The sequence below is a fragment of the Aspergillus puulaauensis genome, chromosome 3 (assembly GCF_016861865.1).
Source record: "Aspergillus puulaauensis MK2 DNA, chromosome 3, nearly complete sequence".
Lineage (NCBI taxonomy): Eukaryota > Fungi > Ascomycota > Eurotiomycetes > Eurotiales > Aspergillaceae > Aspergillus > Aspergillus puulaauensis.
The window spans coordinates 1,100,032-1,121,955 of NC_054859.1; the positions used below are offsets into that span (position 1 = coordinate 1,100,032).

The 21,924-nt window shown below is 51.6% G+C and overlaps 6 protein-coding genes across 6 annotated transcripts; 3 read left to right on the top strand and 3 right to left on the bottom strand.

Moving 5' to 3' along the window:
- Positions 1-164: 164 nt before the first annotated feature.
- APUU_30442S (cleavage polyadenylation factor subunit CFT2) lies at positions 165-3,236 on the top strand (the record flags this gene model as incomplete). The annotated part of the gene is made up of 2 exons (XM_041701536.1): positions 165-313; positions 374-3,236. 2 exons carry the CDS (start codon positions 165-167, stop codon positions 3,234-3,236), a joined length of 3,012 nt encoding a protein of 1,003 aa, XP_041554411.1.
- Positions 3,237-3,463: 227 nt separating this feature from the next.
- On the bottom strand, positions 3,464-5,433 carry APUU_30443A (amino acid permease; the record flags this gene model as incomplete). The annotated part of the gene is made up of 8 exons (XM_041701537.1): positions 3,464-3,548; positions 3,637-3,708; positions 3,773-4,102; positions 4,161-4,475; positions 4,529-4,706; positions 4,757-4,872; positions 4,922-5,322; positions 5,377-5,433. 8 exons carry the CDS (start codon positions 5,431-5,433, stop codon positions 3,464-3,466), a joined length of 1,554 nt encoding a protein of 517 aa, XP_041554412.1.
- Positions 5,434-5,888: 455 nt separating this feature from the next.
- Positions 5,889-9,245, top strand: SFB3 (Sec23/Sec24 family protein; the record flags this gene model as incomplete). Its single annotated transcript, XM_041701538.1, has 6 exons — positions 5,889-7,259; positions 7,316-7,413; positions 7,468-7,808; positions 7,864-8,301; positions 8,366-8,557; positions 8,611-9,245. The coding sequence occupies 6 exons, from the start codon at positions 5,889-5,891 to the stop codon at positions 9,243-9,245; spliced, it is 3,075 nt and encodes a 1,024-aa protein (XP_041554413.1).
- Positions 9,246-10,509: 1,264 nt separating this feature from the next.
- On the top strand, positions 10,510-11,037 carry APUU_30445S (putative extracellular thaumatin domain protein; the record flags this gene model as incomplete). The annotated part of the gene is made up of 1 exon (XM_041701539.1): positions 10,510-11,037. The coding sequence occupies one exon, from the start codon at positions 10,510-10,512 to the stop codon at positions 11,035-11,037; it is 528 nt and encodes a 175-aa protein (XP_041554414.1).
- A 3,875-nt stretch (positions 11,038-14,912) lies between these two features.
- APUU_30446A (uncharacterized protein) lies at positions 14,913-16,933 on the bottom strand (the record flags this gene model as incomplete). Its single annotated transcript, XM_041701540.1, has 3 exons — positions 14,913-16,102; positions 16,166-16,254; positions 16,320-16,933. The coding sequence occupies 3 exons, from the start codon at positions 16,931-16,933 to the stop codon at positions 14,913-14,915; spliced, it is 1,893 nt and encodes a 630-aa protein (XP_041554415.1).
- Positions 16,934-17,954: 1,021 nt separating this feature from the next.
- APUU_30447A (uncharacterized protein) lies at positions 17,955-18,280 on the bottom strand (the record flags this gene model as incomplete). The annotated part of the gene is given in 2 exon segments (XM_041701542.1): positions 17,955-18,095; positions 18,113-18,280. The coding sequence occupies 2 exon segments, from the start codon at positions 18,278-18,280 to the stop codon at positions 17,955-17,957; spliced, it is 309 nt and encodes a 102-aa protein (XP_041554416.1).
- Between the last annotated feature and the right edge of the window lie 3,644 nt (positions 18,281-21,924).

Below are 21,924 nucleotides of genomic sequence, written 5' to 3' on the forward strand. Positions count from 1 at the left end.
CATTGCCATTCTCCCTCTCCATTCCGAGGACGGAGTACACTGAAACAGGACACTCAAACTTGTATCGACTCTTTGTTGCTTGTTTGGTCGAACCGATGCCTTGAACCAGGACACATCTGTCGACCGCGTCTTGAAGCTTTGCTGGGTCGACAGCTCATGCAAATATGTTTACCTTTACTCCATTACTTGGTGCCCAATCGTCGGCTTCCAAGGCGTCCCAGTCAGTTTTGGAATTGGATGATGGAATAAAAATCCTTGTGGATGTCGGTTGGGATGATACATTTGACCCCCTTGACTTGGTGGAATTGGAGAAGTACGTTGTTCAAATTACCTGCGTGGAATATGGAGTATTGACTTTCTTTCTCTCTTTTAGACATATCCCTACTCTTTCACTAATTCTCCTGACCCACGCGACACCTTCGCACATCGGTTCCTACGTTCACTGCTGCAAGACCTTCCCTCTTTTCACCCAGATCCCCGTATATGCGACAGGCCCCGTTATCGCACTGGGTCGCACACTCCTCCAGGATTTGTACGAGTCCGCGCCTCTCGCTGCGACGTTCTTGCCCAAAGCCTCCATTTCTGAACCCGGTGCTTCAACAGCCGCTGCGTCCGCCGCATCTGTGACAGAGGTGGATGGGAACTCAGAACCGGTTAACGCTGGTCGCATCTTATTACAGCCCCCGACTACCGAAGAGATCGCGAGATACTTCTCCCTAATCCAACCGCTGAAATACTCTCAACCACACCAGCCCACCCCGTCTCCCTTTTCACCACCACTCAATGGGCTTACACTTACAGCCTATAATGCTGGTCACACAGTGGGTGGGACAATATGGCACATTCAACACGGAATGGAGTCTATTGTTTATGCCGTTGACTGGAATCAAGCTCGAGAAAGTGTCGTGGCAGGTGCGGCATGGTTCGGAGGATCCGGTGCGAGCGGGACAGAAGTGATCGAGCAATTGCGGAAACCAACGGCATTAATTTGCAGTACTCGCGGCGGCGACAAGTTTGCCCTTCATGGTGGTAGGAAGAAACGCGATGAGATGCTTTTGGATATGATCCGGAGTACTCTTGTCAAAGGCGGCACAGTGCTTATCCCCACAGACACAAGCGCACGGGTGCTTGAGTTGGCATATTCATTGGAGCATGCATGGCGCGATGCTGCTAAGGATACTCAGGATGATGTTCTGAAACGAGGCGGACTATTTTTGGCTGGCAGAAAAGTCAACACGACCATGAGACTAGCGCGGAGTATGCTGGAATGGATGGACGAGAGTATTGTGCGGGAATTCGAGGCAGCTGAAGCTGCAGATACCATCGGTGGCCAACAATCAAATGCCGATGGGCAGCGATCCAACGACGCCCGCCAGGGTAAGGATGGCAAGGGTCTTGGCCCCTTCACGTTCAAGCATCTGAGGACGGTTGAGCGGAAGAAGAAACTTGAGAAGTTACTTAGCGATCCCACACCGAAAGTAATTCTTGCCTCCGACTCATCGTTAGACTGGGGATTTGCGAAAGAGTCTCTGCGATTACTGGCTGGTGGTGAAAACAACCTCCTGCTGCTAACGGATCCACTTCACCATCGCAAGTTTTCCGATAGACAAAATGAGTCTCATCGGCGGACCCTTGGTAGCATGATATGGCAGTGGTACGAAGAAAGACAGGATGGAGTTGCTTTGGAAAAGGGATCTGACGGCGAGATGCTCGAACAGGTCCATAGTGGTGGAAGGGAACTGTCATGGACAGATGTACAACGTGCACCGCTTGAAACGGGAGAACAACTTCTATATCAACAATACCTTGCCACGAAACGGCAATTCCAAGATACGGCCCAAACAAGGGGTCAAGAAAACCTTGATACTGCTGCTGATGTCCTGGATGACCGCTCCAGCTCTTCGTCGGAGGACTCGGATCCTGAACAGCAGGGAAGAGTGCTGAACTTCTCCACATCTATAGCTCATGCGAACCGCAATAAACTGGGATTAACCGACGAGGACCTTGGTATCAACGTCCTACTTCGACGGAAGAATGTACATGACTACGATGTCCGAGGAAAGAAGGGTCGGGAGCGAATGTTCCCCTACGTGGCACCAAGAAAGAAGGGCGATGAGTACGGAGAGATCATTAGGCCTGAGGAATACCTGCGTGCGGAAGAGCGTGAGGAGATCGATATGCAGCAGCGCAGAACCGAATCGCAGCTGAAATTGGGCCAGAAACGCCGATGGGACGAAACCCAATCTGTCGGTGGACCAGCAGGCCGAAAACAAGGCTCTGACAGTGCAAACAAAAAGGATGCAGAGATGCTCGATAACTTTAGTCTGACTGAAGACGGCGACGACGCCGACGCCGCAGCCCCAGATGAACCGGAGGAACGAGCATTCGAAGGTCCTGCAAAGGCTATCTATGAAAAGGCGACACTCACCATTAACGCTCGCCTTGCGTTTGTGGACTTTACTGGAATCCACGATAAGCGGAGTCTGGAGATGTTGATCCCCCTCATCCAACCACGAAAGTTGATCCTCGTAGGTGGAATGAAGGAGGAAACGATGGCTTTAGCGACTGAATGCCAGAAGCTCTTGGTTGCAAAGACTGGTGCAGACGTATCCTCTGCAACGACCTCGGTTATATTCACACCTGCCAACAAGGAAGTCATTGATGCCAGTGTCGACACGAGCGCCTGGACAGTCAAGCTAAGTAATAACCTCGTGCGGCGACTCAAATGGCAGCACGTCCGGGCTCTCGGCGTTGTCACTTTGACAGGCCAGTTGAAGGCCTCCGAGCATATACCTGCCGAGCAAGACACGAGCGATTCACCCAACAAAAAACAGAAGCTCGTCGAAGACACCACGACCGAGCAACCCACACCGCAAACCACGGAGTCGCAAGGGGCGGGAGAAAAAACCGAGGTCCATCCGATTCTCGACGTCCTTCCAGTGAACATGGCTTCGGGGACAAGGTCGATGACGCGCCCACTTCATGTCGGTGACCTTCGTTTAGCGGATCTGCGCAAGCTCATGCAAGGTGCCGGCCACACAGCGGAATTTCGCGGCGAGGGGACTCTTCTCATTGACCGCATGGTGGCCGTACGGAAGTCCGGTACCGGTAAAATCGAGATCGAAGCAGCTGCTTACCCAGCCTCACCGAATGCCGCGATTGCCCAGGGAGCAGGAAGTTTTCTTGCGGTCAAGCGGAAGATCTACGAGGGTCTTGCTGTTGTGGCAGGGAGCTAGTCTTGTTTACATACGGACATCTATCTAACGAATGGGAAGATGATTCCCTGTCAACCTCATGTACTTTATATACCTCTGTGAGTCTATTCACTTCATGAACTAAGATGTACTATCGATGACAATCTTCTATGCACATCCACATTAGCATTACCGTATCCAAATGTATCCCATCTTCGCAAAGCCAATCATTCTATAATCATGTAGACTTGGTATTCCCATCCATGGAATTACTCAATAGTCCCGTAATCCTCCGGATAATCTTCTGTGGGAATTTCCTGCATATACTCACTCGTGCGCGGCCCGGTGTACTTCCTACATATCGTTAGCATCCATCTACATAGTAAACCCCAAATACAGCTAACAGAGCGATTAAAGTGAGATGGGATTTAGATATACATACCCTCTAGCATCAACCCACCACCATACCAGGGCAAAAACGGCAATAAAGATCCCAACACAAATCGCATAATTCCTATCGCAACCAGGTCAGCACAAACAACACAGCACAATACAATGGAAAAAGCGAGGGACAATACATATTCTCCAGCGTAATCGGAACCCTAGGCGGGAAGAACAAGACCGTGCTAATGAACAGCACCCAGAGGATCGAAACCCAATTGACATAGCTCCTCCACCGTCCCAGCGTAAACGGGCCCTCTACGAAGCCGACTTGGTGCTTGTAGATTTGGTGCGCAAGGATAACAGAGACGTAGGAGAGGTCGAGTGCTGGAGCGGTGATGGAGAAGATTGCTGTTGCAGTTTGCGTGGATCCGATTGCGATGCAGTTTAGGGCTATGCTAAAGAGCACGACGAACCAGACGGCGTTGACGGGGGTTTGCGTTAGGGGGTTTATTTTGGAGAGAGTACTGTGTTGGATTAGTTATGTTCAGTGCGGTTTTTGATTCGGGGAGAAGAGAAGCGTACGATGAGAATGGAAGTGCTTCGTCACGAGCGAATGCGTAGGCCATACGGGTGTCCGCGAGCATGGCCGAGCACCCTGTGAATAGCTGGACAAGGACAGCCAAGCCCCACATGATCATGCCGCCAGTTTTACCCCCCGCGTTGAGGAAGATTTGGGCTGCAGGGATGCCGGTGGGTGTGTTGAGGATGGCATCGAAGTCCGTGAGACAGAAACATAGGGATATAGTTAGGACCCAGCCTAGGGCACCTGAGACTACGACAGCAGATTGAATGGCGATGGGACCTAGGGTTGCAGCATCGTGCGTTTCCTCGGACATACTGGAGTTGCTCGTTAGTTGCTTGTTAAAGAATAACTGGTGCTGGATACTAACTGTGTGGTTCCATCGTAGTCGGTCATTGTCCAGGCCACGGATATGAATCCGAGGAGAAAGGAGAAGAGCTTGGAGCCCCATCCTGAGCCGTCGGTGACATGGGTGAATACCCAACTAGCGGGTTGTTTCTCGGGGGTGTTATATAGGAGTACAAGGCAGATGATAACCGTCGCAGTGACTAAGAGTGTAAGAGATATTAATCGACCGAACTATACCTGGAGAACATACTATTGATCGGTGCAAACCAGATAAAGATGCGGTGCAACCACTTTGTCGTCATCGAGCTGATCACACCAAGAAATATCAAGAGTGCGATAGACAGGCGCACAGTATCCCAAGCGGTTCTTCAAAGAGTCAATAATTGCAAACCAGATATCCTTGTGACCAACATACGGTGTATATGAGTAGCCGCCATCGACAAGCTTGGAGTTCATACTAGCAGCAGCGAGTAGCATTTGGCTTACCGTGTAGGCTACACTGGAGACACCAGCAGTTTGACCCAGAAGATTGCACCAGCCCTGGATCCAAGAGAATATCGGAACCTGGTCCTCAGGCACAACGTATTTGGTGACAAAGTACATCCCCCCTGCCGTGGGATAGGCGGAGACCAGCTCCGCAACTGAGCTACCAATGCAGAACGCCATGACAGAGCCCAGGAACCAGCACCAGACTGCAGTCGCAGGACCCCCGGCGGCCAGCGGGGCCCCAAATGTCGCTGGAACAGAGCCCAAGACTCCCAGAATAGAAATAGCATAGGAGACAGTTGACCATTTTGAGAATTCTCGCTTGAGTTCCTGTGATAAAATTATTAGCCGCAGAACCGCACCGGTTGGGAGAGCTTTTCGCACCTGTTTGTAACCAATACGAGCTAAGAGGCGCTCATCGTCGTCATGGACGGCAGACATTCCTCGGCTCTGTTATTTATACTCACTCGGCAGCTGAAAGCTTATCTATGGCGTTGATATAGGGCAGCGAGAAGCCGGGCAATTGGTGGGAGTCAACAAAACCACAACAGTTTACCCAGAAACCAGCACCGCCGGAGAGTAGTGAAGCACAAGTGAAGAGCATGATGAAAAGAACCAAGGCCAGAATGGGTGCCGGAGCACGCCAGTCGGACTCGCTGGACACCGACAGAGAGGGACAGCCGGAGATAAGTAATTCCGAAGATTTGTTTGGGATGCGTGAAAGGTGGTCATTTCACCCGTCCACCATCTTCGCTCTCCTGCCGCCAGCTTCCCCGCGGATGCTCCTCTCTGTCGCTGATTCCTGCCGTTGACTTCTCTCTTTAGTAATGGCCCGGATCTGAGATTTCGGTTAACCCCAGCCCTTAGTTTTCGTCCTCCGGCCTCCCCACCACGTTATGGACCAGAACTACTATCAATCCCCCGCCCAGGGAGTCGCTCCTGGCGAAGACCCCTCCAATCCCAATAGATTTCCACCTCAGCATCCCTATCCAGGGCAGCACCCTGCCGGTTTCCCTCCCGGTCCCTCCCCTCCTCAGCCCGGTGCCTATTATGGAGCTGGTGCACCCTCCAACCAACAATGGCCGTCGGCCGCCGCATACGGCTCCCCGCCTCCCCCAGGGCCACAACAGCCTCTACAACCCCCAACCCAATTCGCATACAATACTGGTACTCAACCCGGCTTGGCAGTGCCGGCCGCAGTGCCCACTGATCCATCAATGGCCGGGCTGAATTCTCAGATGAGCGGGTTGGGTATAATGGGAGAAGGGGTGCCTCGGAGTTCGAAAAAGAAACACCGTCACGCACATCACGACATTGGGGCAGCGGCGCCAGCGCCAGCCCAGCAATTCGCAGCTGCTCCAGCGGACGCCCTGCAGCAATCCTCGTCCCAATTCTTGAATACTGGGTTAAACCAAGGCCCTCCCTCCGCGTCCCCAGCCTTGGGTTCTTCGGGGCTTGTTCCTCAACCAACAACACTCGGTCCTGCACCAGAGCCCGGCCATGGAACAGTCCCTACCCAAGGGGGAATTGACCCGGAGCAGATCCCTAGCATACCACGCTCGCGCGATATTCCGGCACAGTACTACTTTAGCCATGTCTATCCCACAGTGGAACGGCATTTACCTCCCCCAGCGGCCGTTCCGTTTATTGCCCATGACCAAGGCAACTCGTCGCCGAAATATGCCCGTCTGACGTTAAATAATATCCCCTCCTCCTCCGACTTCCTTTCCTCTACTGGACTCCCGCTGGGAATGGTTCTGCAGCCGTTCGCGCGCCTCGACGAAGGGGAGCAACCCATTCCTGTGCTCGATTTCGGAGACGTGGGACCTCCTCGGTGTCGCCGCTGCCGGACCTATATCAACCCTTTCATGTCGTTTAGAGCTGGTGGGAATAAATTCGTTTGCAACATGTGCACGTTCCCTAATGACGTCCCGCCCGAGTATTTCGCGCCGATCGATGTTACAGGGTCGCGCGTCGACCGCATGCAGCGCCCAGAGCTTATGATGGGGACTGTCGAGTTCCTCGTGCCGAAGGATTACTGGAACAAAGAGCCTGTTGGTCTCCAGACGTTATTCCTGATCGATGTCAGCCAAGAGTCGATCAACAGAGGATTTTTGAAAGGAGTGTGTAAGGGTATCATGAAAGCCCTCTACGAAGACGAGCCATCAGAAAATGTGGATGAAGCTGAGCCAGCCCGGAAACTACCCGAGGGATCGAAGATCGGAATTGTTACTTATGACCGCGAAGTGCAATTCTACAATCTCAGCGTATGCCCATTGTCTCTCGGCGAGTATGCAGGAAATCGCACTGACATCGTTTATAGGCGGGACTTCAGCAAGCCCAGATGATGGTGATGACGGATCTACAAGAACCGTTTGTTCCTCTCAGCGAGGGATTGTTCGTGGATCCATATGAATCAAAGTAAGTTCTACACCTTCGAACTATTTTCGGCCTGGTTTGCTTACAGTTGCATAGGGATGTTATTACCTCACTTCTAAAACAGATCCCGACTATCTTCTCCCGCGTAAAGTCCCCAGAGTGTGCTCTCCTTCCAGCTCTCAATGCAGCACTCTTCGCATTACAGGCTACTGGTGGTAAAGTTATTGGTGCAATATCGTCGCTGCCTACTTGGGGCCCAGGGGCTCTGTCGCTTCGGGATGATCCTAAGGCTCATGGAACCGATGCGGAAAGGAAACTTTTCACGACGGAAAATACCTCCTGGCGAGAAGTCGCAGGTAAAATGGCCGAGGCCGGTATTGGTTGCGACATGTTCGTAGCAGCCCCTAGCGGGACATATATGGATGTTGCTACTATCGGTATGTTATTTTCGAAATTGTTAGCCGATACCTTATCGGTGCTAACGTTTATTAGGCCACGTTCCTGAAGTTACTGGAGGTGAAACGTTCTTTTACCCCAATTTCCACGCTCCAAGGGACATTCGAAAACTCTCGGAGGAATTGGCACATGCGGCAACGAGAGAGACAGGCTATCAAGCGCTGATGAAGGTCCGTTGCTCCAACGGATTGCAAGTGTCTGGCTACCACGGAAACTTCGTGCAACATACTTTCGGCGCTGATCTTGAAATCGGTGCAATTGATGCGGACAAAGCTATTGCTGTCCTCTTCAGCTATGATGGCAAGCTTGATACTAAGCTGGATGCGCATTTCCAAGCCGCCCTATTATACACATCGGCGAATGGGCAACGTCGGGTACGCTGTATCAACATAGTGGCAGCGGTTAACGAGGGCGGCTTGGAGACGATGCAGTTCGTTGACCAGGACGCAGTTGTGAGCATAATCGCTAAAGAGGGTATGCCCATCCTCCCACCAACCCCTCACCCCCTTTAGTGAAGCTGTATACTGACGTTGAATAGCGGCCGCGAAAACCTTGGACAAGAACCTCAAAGACCTTCGAGCGAACATCACGGAGAAAACCGTTGATATCTTCAGCGGCTATCGTAAAATCTTTTCTGGGTCGCATCCTCCTGGTCAACTTGTATTGCCGGAGAACCTCAAGGAATTTTCCATGTACATTTTAGCCTTGATCAAGTCGCGGGCCTTCAAAGGTAAAGTTTATTTCTCGAATGAAAAGACTTTCAAACTGACACTGTTTGTCCAGGTGGTCAAGAATCATCAGACAGACGAATTCACGATATGCGGATGCTACGATCGATTGGCTGCTCTGAATTGTCACTATACTTGTACCCTCGAATCATTCCTATCCATAATATGCAGCCAGAGGATGGATTTCCGAATGAGCAGGGCTACCTACAAGTCCCACCCGCCCTTCGGGCTAGTTTCTCAAAGATCGAAGAGGGTGGAGTGTACCTGGTCGATGATGGACAGCAATGTATCTTATGGCTTCACTCGCAGGTATCTCCTAACCTCCTAGAAGATCTCTTTGGCCCCGGGAATGCATCATTACATGAGCTCAACCCGCAAACATCATCAATTCCGGTGCTTGAAACACATCTCAACGCACAGGTCCGCAACTTGCTACAGTACTTCTCAGGCATCCGAGGGTCCAAGGCGGTAACAATCCAACTTGCCCGCCAGGGGCTAGACGGCGCCGAGTACGAATTTGCGCGGTTATTAGTAGAAGACCGTAACAGCGAGGCGCAGAGCTACGTTGACTGGCTAGTGCACGTTCACCGGCAAATCAACATGGAGCTTGCTGGACGTCGGAAACGTGAGGAAACGAGTACGGAGGGATCACTGGCGGGACTAACTGGGTTACGAGCACCCTATTGGTAAAGAGCTATTCCAAATCTAATTCTCTTGTTTTCGTTACATTGCCATGCATTTGTATTTCTTGGGACTCTTTGATTATCAATATACCACGGATGTTTGAGTTCACAACCATTATGCTTCATTGACTGCATTTTGTCAGCCAGGGCGCCAAGTTCGTCTAGAACAACGGTCTAGAACACCTGGGCAACGGAGTCCAGCAGCCAGAATAGAGTACGTGCTAACAGCAGGCGATCGTCGACGGCGTCTTGGGGCCAGGCATATTGGCGGGCGCTACTCCGCCGGATCTGGAAGGAACCACAGCTCTACAAAGCCTTGCAATCGGGGCGTTGTCGCATGGCCCACCGTGAAACAATTGGTTGACAAGGAGATGGCCAGTCTTTGCAGCGCATAGCAGTGGTTGAACAGGGGACCCGTTGCCTTACCCAAGAACCGAACCGGCGCGCCTCTGGAACATCTCCGACAAAGAACCAGGGTCCAGGTCTCATGGCTTTCCCCATAAATTAGCCGGGCGGTGGCTTTCGGCAAGTTCCAATTCTTTGGGCTTCTTTTTCTCTTCGAGCGAACCATGGTAGTATACAAACTTTGCCTTTGTGTGAGCCAAGACTCACCATGGCGGGATTGCTACGTCCACTGAGAAAGGACTGGTTATATTTCCACGACCATTCAGGTACGGCTGTGTTCTTCCACGACCGACCCCATAATACCACGGCCGATTTAGCGTCTGCCAACCGGAGGCAGTTCGGGGACAAAATGCCATGCATCGATGAACTGTTGGAACGGTGGGGCTTGACTATGCCAATCACTGCAACGTCCTTAGCAAGCTCTTATAGGTCTTGTCCTCCGAATATGCACTGTGGCGTCAAGTTGTCAGGTACCACTCAGGCCCCGCCAGGGGTTTTGCGCAAAATCCACGTTCTACCTTGTTCATGGTCTGGATCGTTGTGGAGTTCTTTTCTTTTTTTCTTTGCAGGACTCCATTTTGCCTTCGAAATGCCTCGCATCGCAGGTGGGAAAGGCGGATGTTCACCCGATGTCCACCCGGTGTCAAAGCAGGGGATCTCAGGTATAAGAACCCCCAGAGGTCCGGCCCATCGATCTCTTCTGCATCAACAACGTTCTCTTATCAAAGTACAGTCTTTCAGTCATTCTTTGACTAGTCTCTCTCTCTTCCGTCTTTAGGACACTTTCATTCTCTTGAGTACATACTCAACCACATTATACAATCTCTCATTCAAAGACTTCGTTTTTGTCGACCTCTTCAGTCAAAATGATGTTCACCAAGGCTCTCGTTGCTGCTACCCTTGCTACCCTCGCGGCGGCTCTCCCTCAGCCCTCCGTTGTCCGACGTGATGGCGGCGGCGGTGTCACCATCGTCAACAACATGGATTCCGACGTCTACGCGTGGTCTGTTGCCAATAGTGTTAGCAGCATGCATACCCTCTCTGCGGGCGGCGGATCCTACACCGAATCCTGGCAATCCAACTCCAACGGCGGTGGTGTCTCCATCAAGCTTTCTACCAGCCAAGACCAGACTGATGTGCTTCAGTTTGAGTACACCCAGGGTGGTGAGACCATTTTCTGGGACATGTCCTGCATCGACATGGACCGTGACGCTTCCACCTTCACCAAGAATGGCTTCGACGTTTCTCCCAGCCAGACCAGTGACAACTGCCCCGCTGTCAACTGCCATGCTGGCGACGCTACTTGTGCCGAGGCCTACCTCCAGCCCAAGGACGACCATGCCACCCACGGCTGCCCCATTGACACCAGCTTCGTCCTCACCCTCGGGGCATAAGCATAACCACTATATCCTACTCTTTTTTTTCTCTTCTTCCACTCCTTTTATGAAACATTTTTTTTTTTTAACAACGACCACACTCATTTTTACGATGATTCACTTCATGATATCCACACGGTTACGTTTTACGCTCGGGGATTAACGATGGGTTATGGGATTGGTATATGGGGTACAGGTGCTTTTATCAGGAAGGATATTTGGAAAAGCCTTGCTTGAGGCAGACTTGGTGTTATTGATTATTTTACCTTCATGTTCATAGACCGATTGCTATTCGGCTAGTTGAGTATCTTCGTTATGGAAACTATAGATGTATCGAAGACTTGACGCTTTTGACATGCGAACACGATTCAGTGATAGATTATGATTCTTATAGATTATAGACTTTGAAATCATTACGATCTTCAACTTCTTTTCTGAGCTTGCCATTTCCCCCTGCCATCCAACCCTCCCACGTGCGTTTCCCGACTTCAGTATTTGAAATTCCCCATTAGATTCCTTACCCTTCCACCTATTCCTCAATGAACCACAATCATCCTCTCCAAATGCGGCCTACCCCTTACTTCCAAGCTCGACTCCCTGCCAAACTCACGCATACTCCAATTTCACGAAGGTCTAGACTCCCAATACCAATTGTAAAGTACCGAATTCTAGAAGAAAGAGAAGTCAAAGAAAGGAAAAGATCCCCCCCTCCTCTTCCCATAGTGTCCCGAACAAACCCATCCAAGTCCCAAAAACCCCACGCGCATCCATCCAACGTGGCACTGGTACGTAGCCGGGACGAAGGCAACGTGGACGCCGCAACCTAAAAAAATTCATGGAAACCCAAATGCGGAAATGCGGTAGTTTCTCGGGGGTCTTCCAAGTTTTACAAGTTTTTTACCCTCCAACAAACCAAGTCAGCCGCTGAGGTCAGATTCAGCAGCTAGAAAGCCGCTTCGGTGACTCAGTCTCAATGCGTACCAGGTAGCAGTGACGTCGGCGCAAAAATTCGAAGGCCCCTCCTCCGGGCTTTTCCAGGCTTGCAGGCTCCAGCAAGGCGGGTGGAAATTTCGACCCTTCTCGCCAGCCACAGTGGGGTTGCTCCGTTGCTGTCATACAATGAGATCGATTGATTTGCTTTGCTGTGGAGGCTTATTGGCGAATGAGACTGCAATTCTGGGAGAGATCTTATGTAAGGTACCGCGATCTAAGGTGTGATTGGGCGGAGTATGCTGCTGGAGTCGATAACCTTATTCCATTGCAGCATGATTGGATTGTTGTACAAAGAATCTCAGCCAATCTACTTAAGCTACTGCGACCCACTTACAGTTGTCAGTGAGTGGGCTGGAGGATGAGTGGGAGTGGTGGGACTGTGGAAGAATTCGGAAGAGGGGATCTTTCTCCAACGAACGAGAGACCCTTAATGCTCCATTTCTTTTTTTGCACAAGGAGTGAGGCAAGCTGACGCACTACCAGACCCTCTCCGTCAGCCGCCTGCCTTGCTGAATTCTCACGAACTACGCTGCCTGTCGGTGACTCGGGGATCTAGATCCCCTCTCCCTCAGCTCGCTTGTTTTTCTCTTCATGGAAGGGTGTCGTATGCTTATTTGTGGCGAGAAAACAGGTTTTTTGAATCAGTTCAATATGAACCCTCCACTCTACACCGTATGGGTGTTCATGTTTCTCCACTGTCACTCTGTCAAGGGTGTTGGCCGTTGACAAGGTAAGATAGTGATGGGTGATTTACTTCCTCACCCTCACTAAGAGCCCTTTTGGTTCCGCGATTTTCAGGAACTAATCTCAAACTACGTGTTAGTTTGCCTTAGAGGGTAGGCTAGTTGTAGATAATTTATGCATACTTTGAGTAGACAGACAGAATGCACGAGTCTGCTGCTACCCGAGTGCAGTCCGTATACACCGGTGTATCCCTGCAAGAGACACAGAATTATTGATTGGATGGCAGCGTCCCCACCACACACTGCCCTTTCTACCCTCCAAGAATACCTTCATCTACACCGTACTTCATCGCGACACCCCCACCCCCGCCACCCGACATCGGCGGGGCCCTCTGCAAGCACCGGGAGAGCCGGGAAAGATCTCCCCCATCCAGAGAATCCCAGCAGCTTAAACAGACTGCCCACCCTCCCTGCCCGTTTAGCAGACCATCCGCTGGTTGGTGTTCGTTATTATCCAGTTTGGGACAGATGTGCACCGCCGCGTCTTCTTTCTACCAGCAACCGAAGTTCGCGATGGACAAAGTAGTTAGTTTGGTAGCGACGACGGAATACCTGCCACCAGAGACTTGACTGTAGGTTTTGCCTCCAAATCGCCGGATTTGGGCATTCGCGCGTTGCGTTCCAGCGTCCAACGTCCAGCGTCCAACGTCCAGCGTGTGGCGTCCAGAGTGTGGCTAACGGCTTCTAGATGCGGCGCATGTTATTCGTCTAGATTCCCGAGTTTTGATTCATGGCTGGACTTTGGTAATCCAGACTTGGGACAGAACGGGAAATGCTTGTAAATTAGGGACGAATACTAAGATCTTAAGCGGCCGACTGTAGTGCGAGATTTAACCGTTCGTGAGCTACTCCGTATACAAGACAAAGTCACCGGGACTGATATTAGGCAACCAACCCAACATAACATCCAACCTATTACTGTAGGCAATCGTAGAGTCGCTCCTGCTTCTTTTGTGTGTATATACCTACTGGTCCAACCTCTTGATATATGGAAAGAGCGCTCCCAGTCGCACCTTCCTTATTCATATATGTGTAGTCGAACCCTATAATAAAGGAAAGAGCGCTCCTAGTCCTCCACCCCGAGTTGCGCCTTCTATCTTAGGTTCAAGTCAACTACTACCTGCCTATCTGGACGATCATGTTTGTTGGAGTCGCTCTTTCCTGTCATGATCTAACTTGTAGTATCATCTTGTCTTGAAGTAGAAAGAACGATGGACGACAGACACTCGCCACATGGAGCAAGTACTAATGGTGAGAAGAGTTTTGTCCTCTAGATTCGTCTACCTGACAACTAAATAGAAGTAAACTGAGTATTCCGCTATCTGTGTGGAAGAAAAGAAGTTTTCACACTGATGATTTATCTTTATCAGGAATATGGACGAGGTTGTTTAGGGCTGAACACCTAGGTGAGGACAGAATGGTATACTATACAACATAGAATAAGTATGAAATACAAACTATACCTAGTGAGTAATATACATCCTAACGTATCGTATATACCTAATAATGCTCATACTGTACTTCCAAAATATTTACATCTGCTCGTATAAACGGTCCAAGTATATGAGCGAAAAGAAAAGAAAACACCGTATACCAAACATATACCTAACGAGACCAGACCGGGCCTGCACCTGAACCTCATGACATGACAAAAATCGTCGCCGCGTACACTCCATCAATCAATATCAATATAAATACAAGCCAAGCCAAGCCAGATCAATGCATGAAAGAAGAAGAGGATGATAAGAAGAAAAGAAGATTGAAGAAGGAAAGAAAAGAGCCAGCCGATTCTCCGTCCCTCCACCATCTTATTTTTAGTTGTTGTTGGTTTCGAAGTTGTGGTTAGTATGTATATACCAGTATAATGGGACCTCTTCCATTGACGCCGCTTGCTTCCCTTTTGTTTGTGTTGAAACGACGGCTTATACCGCCGCTTTTTAGTGGGCGAGGAACACACCCCAGATAACCAACCGGATAACATAACGAACCAGATCGCCAAACATGATGTGATATCGAGCGCTGTAGGAAGAAAAAAAAAAAAAACGAAGACGTAAAAACGTAAAAACGCCAGGTCACCCTGGGGATAGTAGAGTGTGGATATATAAGAACTCAATCAACGGAGCAAACCATGCAAAATTCGTAACGAGCATCCCAGCTCTAGGTGATGAGGAAGTCCATGTTCATCTCCTTGATGATCCTCTCCCAGTCCCAGCTATCCTCAGTCTTCGTATCCATGACCTCCCAGACGCGCTGGACAACGGTGAATGCGGGCTCTATGTTGCGGAGGTTCGAATAGGCCTTGAGCGCATCGAAGCCCTTTCGGATTTTCTCGCGCTGCCGGGGTACGAAGGCGGAGCAGCCAAGCAGGAAAAGAGGCATGAGGACGATACTGAAGGCGCCTGCGTCTTGAGGGAGGAGGTCTAGGAATTCTAGCCCGTCGTCGACAACCTGCGCAATCTTGTCGCTTGGCCGAGATGGGCGGATCGTGCGGTATAGGTAGACCCAGGTTGATTGGCGGTAGAGCTGGGCGAGGTAGTAGTTGGGGGTGTTTGGTGGGTGAGAGGTCTCCCATGTCCGAATTGATGTGTCGATCATTACCGCGTCGCTGAGGATCTGGTAGTCGACTGCTGGCTCGTAACCTTCGCTGAAGCGCTGACGGATTCGGTCGCGCAGTCCGGTCACCTGTGAAATGTAGCGGAATAGACCATCGAACACACCCAAGAACATCCCGGCCTGCGCGTGCGGTACAAAGTCGGGTAGCCGCAACTCTCCATCCAGATGGGCGGGTCGGCGATCGAGCGATGTGATTGAGTTGGATACATCGTGGTATTGGAAGAACTCGACGATGAACTGGCGGAAGTTCTCGTTCCGTGGTTCCTGGGTCACGAGCAGATAGCGAGCTGCATCCATGTGTGGGCGGTACTCGCCATTCGTTTCTCCTTCACAAATGGTGTTCAGACTAAGCGCTATCGTTGAGGCGATGATTGGGTCCTCCGATAGTAACTCGGGCTCCTGCTCGGTCATGTTCGTTCTCGCAGTGATATTCGCCTTTAGGTCTCGGATCGCTCGGTGGAAGTGGTAGTATTTGCGCTCCTTCACTCCTGGCTCTGGATTTAGCCCGGACAAATGCGACCCCGACAGACACATCAATGAATGCATCAAGCCTCGATGTTGGGTCGCCATCGGCAGAAGAATTTCTTTAAAGGGGTTCGAGTCGTCATTGATGAGGGTCAAGACACGGCTGAACCCGTAGACGAAGTGGTCGAGCAACTTGCGGTCCATCTCTGTTTCGATGCCGTCAATGAGGATAGGGAGCGAGCGATATACCACTGGCGTCTGGGTTCGGGCTGTAGCAAAATGAGTTAGCGCACGGCCCTGGAGCGAACGGATATTGTGTAGAACAATCCCACCATCTTCCATCTTTTGCTTGCCGCTCTTCCATATTTCCTTGGGGGGATACCCTTCGCAGACAACAGCATTCTTCTGGCAGTTCTGGCAGCTAGAGAGTGGAAGGTCAGCATGTCCCCAGCGCAGCCGCAGGGGTTCTAGCTAGCAAGCACTTACGCAGGCTTTGTCTCGTCGCATTTCTTCTTGCGGCGTCTACAAGTGATACAGCCGGTTTTGGAGCGGCCCTTGGTGATCTTGACGTGGCCGCCGGGCACGGGCAGAGGGTGTTTGCGCGGGCGGCCACGTTTCCGTGGAACAGTGACGGGAGCAGCCGCGGGACCTGTACCAGACTGAGGCGGTCCTGACACAGACAGCCCTGGCGTCTCCACCCCTAATGGTTTCAACCCCGGCAGTTCGTCATTGTCATCCAGCTCCTCTACTTTCGGGACTACGTCCGGCTCTGGCGACGCAAGGACATTGAACTGGAAGACGGTGGATGGGCCGATCATGGTTGTTGGGACCTTGACGCCGCCGCCGCCCGGTGGAGAACTGTCCGAGGGGTCGTCGCCGTCCCAGGATTCGGGCGAGTCGTTGGAGGTGTTGTCAGTGCTCACGCTGTCACGATGGGAGAGTGAATCGTCCATGGAGAAGTCTGGGAAGGCGAGCGGTTCGGCTATACTCGAGCGGCAGTCGGCGGGCTGGGGGTGCGACAGGTAGCCATGGGAAGGGTTACTTTCGAGATCGGAGGACGGAGGGAGGGCGAATGATGGAGAGTGTTGCATGGACAACATTGACCATGGAGCGACGACCCGGGAGAGTCAGCGCGGAGTCCGGGGGAGGGAGGAGTTAAGGGAGAAAACCCCGAGAGCGACTCGTCGAGGGCGTCGGAGGAGAGACGGCGAGAGGGAGGAGGAGAGAGGAGAGAGCGAAGACGATGGAAGTCGTGGTGGGAGAAGTGAAGTCGAAGTGGGGGCGACCAGGTGGAAGGCTTCTTGGCTGCTGAAGGGCGAGAGAGTAGTCTAGTAGTAGAGACTAGAGACTGCCAGACTAGAGAGTCGAGAGTAGAGACTGCGAGAGGCCAAACAGAGCAGTCGGGCCCAGGCGGCGCGGCGGAGACGAGGGTCTAATATAAACAGCGCCAGGCAGTTCCCAAGTGGAAGTGATTTGAATAAGAATGAATAATGACAATCGGGTTGTATGACTGGATGGCCCTCAGCAACCCCCAGAGCGCGATTGGGTGCGAGTGCTGAGGATCAGTGGACCCCGAGCGAGGGCATCGCTTCCAGGCAACTTTGCGACAGTCTCTTCCCATTTACGCGCATTTAATCATGGCCCAATTTGCCTTTTAACCCGGGAATGCGGGGGGATTGCCAGCAAGAAACTTCGCTAGAAACTTTGCCGTCGTTGCTTTTTCTCGCCTGGCTGACTTTCTGCCGCCGCCGACGCCGGAGCAGTGGATGGGCAAAGCAAAATGCTGTATCGAATGAGAGAACCGAGAATCCAAGAATGATGTCCAACCGTGTCCCTGCCCTCACCACCGCGCGATGCATGCGTGACGACGGCGGATGATCCTCTCCTCGCTGGTCTTGGTGGGTTTTTGATCCACGCAGGTCGCCAACCGCTGCAGCAGTCGTCTGGGGAATCCTCTCCAGAATGCAGTTGCTTTTCCAATCTCCGTCTTTTTTCTTTTTTCAATTTTTATTTCTTTTTCCCCTTCCCCTTTTATTACGAACTGCAGAAGATGATGGTCTCGGAGATCAAGCGAAGACTGGCATAGTTTTAGCTGGCGCCCTACGCAGTACTAACTGCCACTTATAGTCGCCCGGCGTTTCGTCCACCATCAGCCATTCTTGTCTCGGAATCACCGACGAGCCGAACAACCTCTCGAGCAGCCTTTTTCTGAAGCTCGAAAGCTTCAATATACGAGGTCTGGAGGCGACGGCATTCTGGGGTCTGGATTACGTGCATACAGGATGACACGGCTGGCTCAGCTGGACGCTACACCCCACGCTAGGTGCGCCTTGGAACTCGTCTCTTCCGACTTTGACCGTGCGGAGAATCTGAGTCTCAGAGATGGCCAGATGCTGTGACGCTGCAGACCACTTTCCTCCTGGGGCAGTGGCACTGTGGCCCTGCATTATTGGCGACGCTTTGTGACCAGTCGCTGCCCTGCCGTCAGCCTCTCTCGTTCTTCGCTTCTTCTTCCTTTCGTTTCTTTTTGTTGATTCTCGGCGTTCGACTCTGGAGTCTCGACGCCTTCCCGTAGACCAAAAAATCTTCACTAAATTAATCCCATTTCTGTTTTGTCGCAGATTGCACCATAATTAAGAATTTGCACAAATGATGCAGTGAACCCATCTGAATCTGGGGAAGTGGACCAGGGCAGCAGATCTTCTCATTCCTATCCCCAGCACGGACGCTGCCAGGGAAAACAGCACACCAACCAGAAACATGAAATTACCCAGCATCCAGATGATCAGGATCAGGATCAGAACCAGGATCAGATGATGGGCCGCAGGGCCAGAGAGGGAATGGCAAATCCAATCCGGAGAAGGTTTCGAGCTCTCTCTTCCTTCGCAAAACCTCTACGGAACTGTACACCGCGAAGGTATTATTTCCAAGGCAATCGCCTCGCGACAGTCCATTTCTGTTTCTGCTTACCGACACGCTTAACCTTCCTTCGAACTGGGGGGCTACGATTGGACAATAATAAGTCCGAGTGCTTAGGCCTCGTTAGTCGGGGCTTGCCTCGAACGAGGCAATCGAGCATAATCGTCTGTCAGACGACAGCCTGAGTTATTTTACATTGGAATGTGTACTCTTTACACGCACAATGAGATATTTGTAATGGGCAGCTTCTATCTGGCTGCCTTGAGCCTTGAGTCTTGACTGACTTGGCTTGATCGTCTGGCAGGATATGCGACCATTCCAGCAGAGCATGGGGAAGAAAGCGAAGCCCAGCTCTCGTGCCGGACTCGTGTTGGATGATGACGGCTTACCCAGTGGGGAAACCCGCAGAGGGGCAGGGCCAAGTCAAGCCTCAAGCAAGGAAGGCGAGTCTGGACTTGTCAAGAGCAGGGGGGAGTTCGGACCCCTAATTTCAAGGAGAGATGACAGTGGACGGATAAAGTCCGTTGAGAGTCCTCAACAGTTGGTGGAAGGCCGAATGGTGAGTGTCCAAGGTAGACCTCCCGCACTTAACCTGACACAGGAGAGCTGCAGAATAAGCATCAAGGATTCACGGGCTGGTGAAACGGCGATTTCATGGTGACACATTAGTGACGACCCCAAGGACGAGCGATACATGCATATAATTTAGCGGGGTAACAGTCGATCTTAAGCCAACCCTGCTATACTTGGGGTTGAACTGGGAGTCTGGGACAATGACATGTGGAGCCACGGGAGGGAGCTCCCGTACCAGTTCCATACATCGATACGGAGTATACAGAGCAGATAAGATGACATTGATGTTGATGTTGTACACTTCCAACAGTACTCCGTGAAACTACCCCAGACGCAGCACTCCTGGAGTTTGTACAACATTCTCGTAGCGAGTGGATGCTGACCATCCTTGCATAAGCGAGCGAAATGCGGAGACGACAGGGGCGGAGAACAGCCGGCCTGGTACAGAGTACGGAGTACGAATACAATATGAATTGGTCTCAGATCCCCTCATCTTCACAGGCTCAGTCACAAAACTCTCGAGTCAAAGCTGAGCCATAGTTAAGCCTGTGTTCAGACCCCGACCGACTGCCCACTCTCAAGTCTCAACTGTCTAAAAGTAAAACCTAAAGTCGTTTCTCGCCCGAGTCCAGTCCAGCCCAGAGCCTAGACTCCAGGCCGCCAGCCTATAATCGGCCGTCGAGCAGGGTTGTCGAGCGCACCGCCCGCCAGAGGAGGAAAAGTCTCGGACGCGCCAGAGTCGTCGGCCACTCACACAGTCACCACATGACCCTCTTCGTATTGTGGACAGAAGGTATGCCGAGGACACCGTCTCGCGCTCCCAGAGTCAGAAGTCAGAAGGCCAACGTCCATCCTGCGTCTGATTAGCCGTCATGATGACACCAACCGGCGGGGGATCTGATGGACAGTCGCTAGACTCGCTACTAGTGAGGCACGCTCTGCTTCTCCTCTTCGAAGCTCCCAGAGGCTGGTGCAGACGGAGAACTCGGAATCTTTCTTCCTTGTCCATACAGATTCTCGTGATTTTAAAGCCTGCAGGTGGCTTTGTGAGACGGGTTGGCTATTCGCTGCACTGTCCACTGTCTACGTAGACTACGCGCTTTTGCATTCGATTTGCATCGGGTTCAATTCGAAGCAGTTCGGTGGGTTTCCGTGCATCGTGTTCATATTGTGGTACTCCGTATTGGTAGGTGTAGGTGTACTTTGGACATCGCCAACAGCGCTTGAAGAGGAGGATCATACCAAGAAAGGCAAGCAAACCCGCTGGTCCAAAGATGTTCAGTTGCGCTGGCCCCTCTCGTCTTGAGATTGCATCTCAATTCTCATCCCACGATGCAAATGATGGCCTGATCGTGTTGCTCCACCATCTCCACCGTGCCCAGCGGTCCACTGCTCCAGGAACAAGTCAAGATTCGGATGGAGTAAAGCTAGGCGAGGCATCGCACTCCTTCCTATTTAGAGGGGGTGTCGCTTGTTTCCGACGATATCATCTTCATATGTCCGGTAGTTTTCTGTTTTCACCACGTACTATTCAGGATGTAAAGATGCTCATCCAGGATGTTCATGTTCATCAGCCAAGCGTGCTCGGATCTCTTTCTCTGCAGATGCGGTGACCATGCCAGTGACTGCGGGGTTATTCAGACTTCAAAGTTCAAAGTTCAAAGTTCAGGGAATCTTGGAACCTTTCCGTTTCGGTCCTTTCCGCCTCTCCACTTGACGATGTTTGTGCCTTTGTTATTCAAGCTGAAGCCCTTGCTCAAGCCAGTCTCACTCTCACTCTCACCCTCACTCCAAGAATAGCCAGGCGGCTTGAATCGTAATTCCGTGACTAACAGATTCCACCTGCCGTTAAAAACTTGAGTCTTTTTGATACAAACTGCACCTGTTATAGTGGCAGAAGCAGCAGTTTAAGTGGGTAGCGACTAGCGACTTTACTTGGTGGCTGTCTGATCTTCCAGCAGCGCTGACAACAGCGCTGCTCCCATTGGACGTGCCCTCTCACCTCCTTCTCCTGTCCTCGCTGGCTTCGACTGTTTGGGCAACTCTCAACGTGCGCAGTTTGCTATCCCAATTCCTAGCGCTCTGAATGGCGGTCGGGGCCGCCGTCAGTCCCGTTCCCTGGCTGGGGGGTTGGGAGTTGGGACGGCTGGTGCGGAGCACAAGTGGCCTGCGGCTGATGAGTGGTGAAGTTGAGGCATTTTATCGTGACCTGTGACAGTGGACAATTGTAATAGTCGGTCGGGGGTTGGCAGCTTGCGAGTTGCGGCACTGCACAGGGCCAAGGCAGCAGCAGAATGTACGAGGCTTGCTCCAAGCTGGATCTTGGAAGTGCGAACGCGTAACCTTTAGCAAGGCCGTTCAATTCCGAAAGTAGAATCGCGACTTTCCAATTTTCAGGTGTCGAGGCGTGAGCCTGAGCTGAGTCTCCCTTCAACAATCAACATCAATCTACAGAGTTGTCAGAGTATGACAGGCACAGACCCAGCAATCTGGGTCCATCTGAACTTTTAAGCTTCAAGAGGCTGAATCTTGCGATGGCGACATCTCTGCGCGTGGAGTGCTCATAAGGTCCTTAATTCTGGGGCACAGGTTCGTGGCC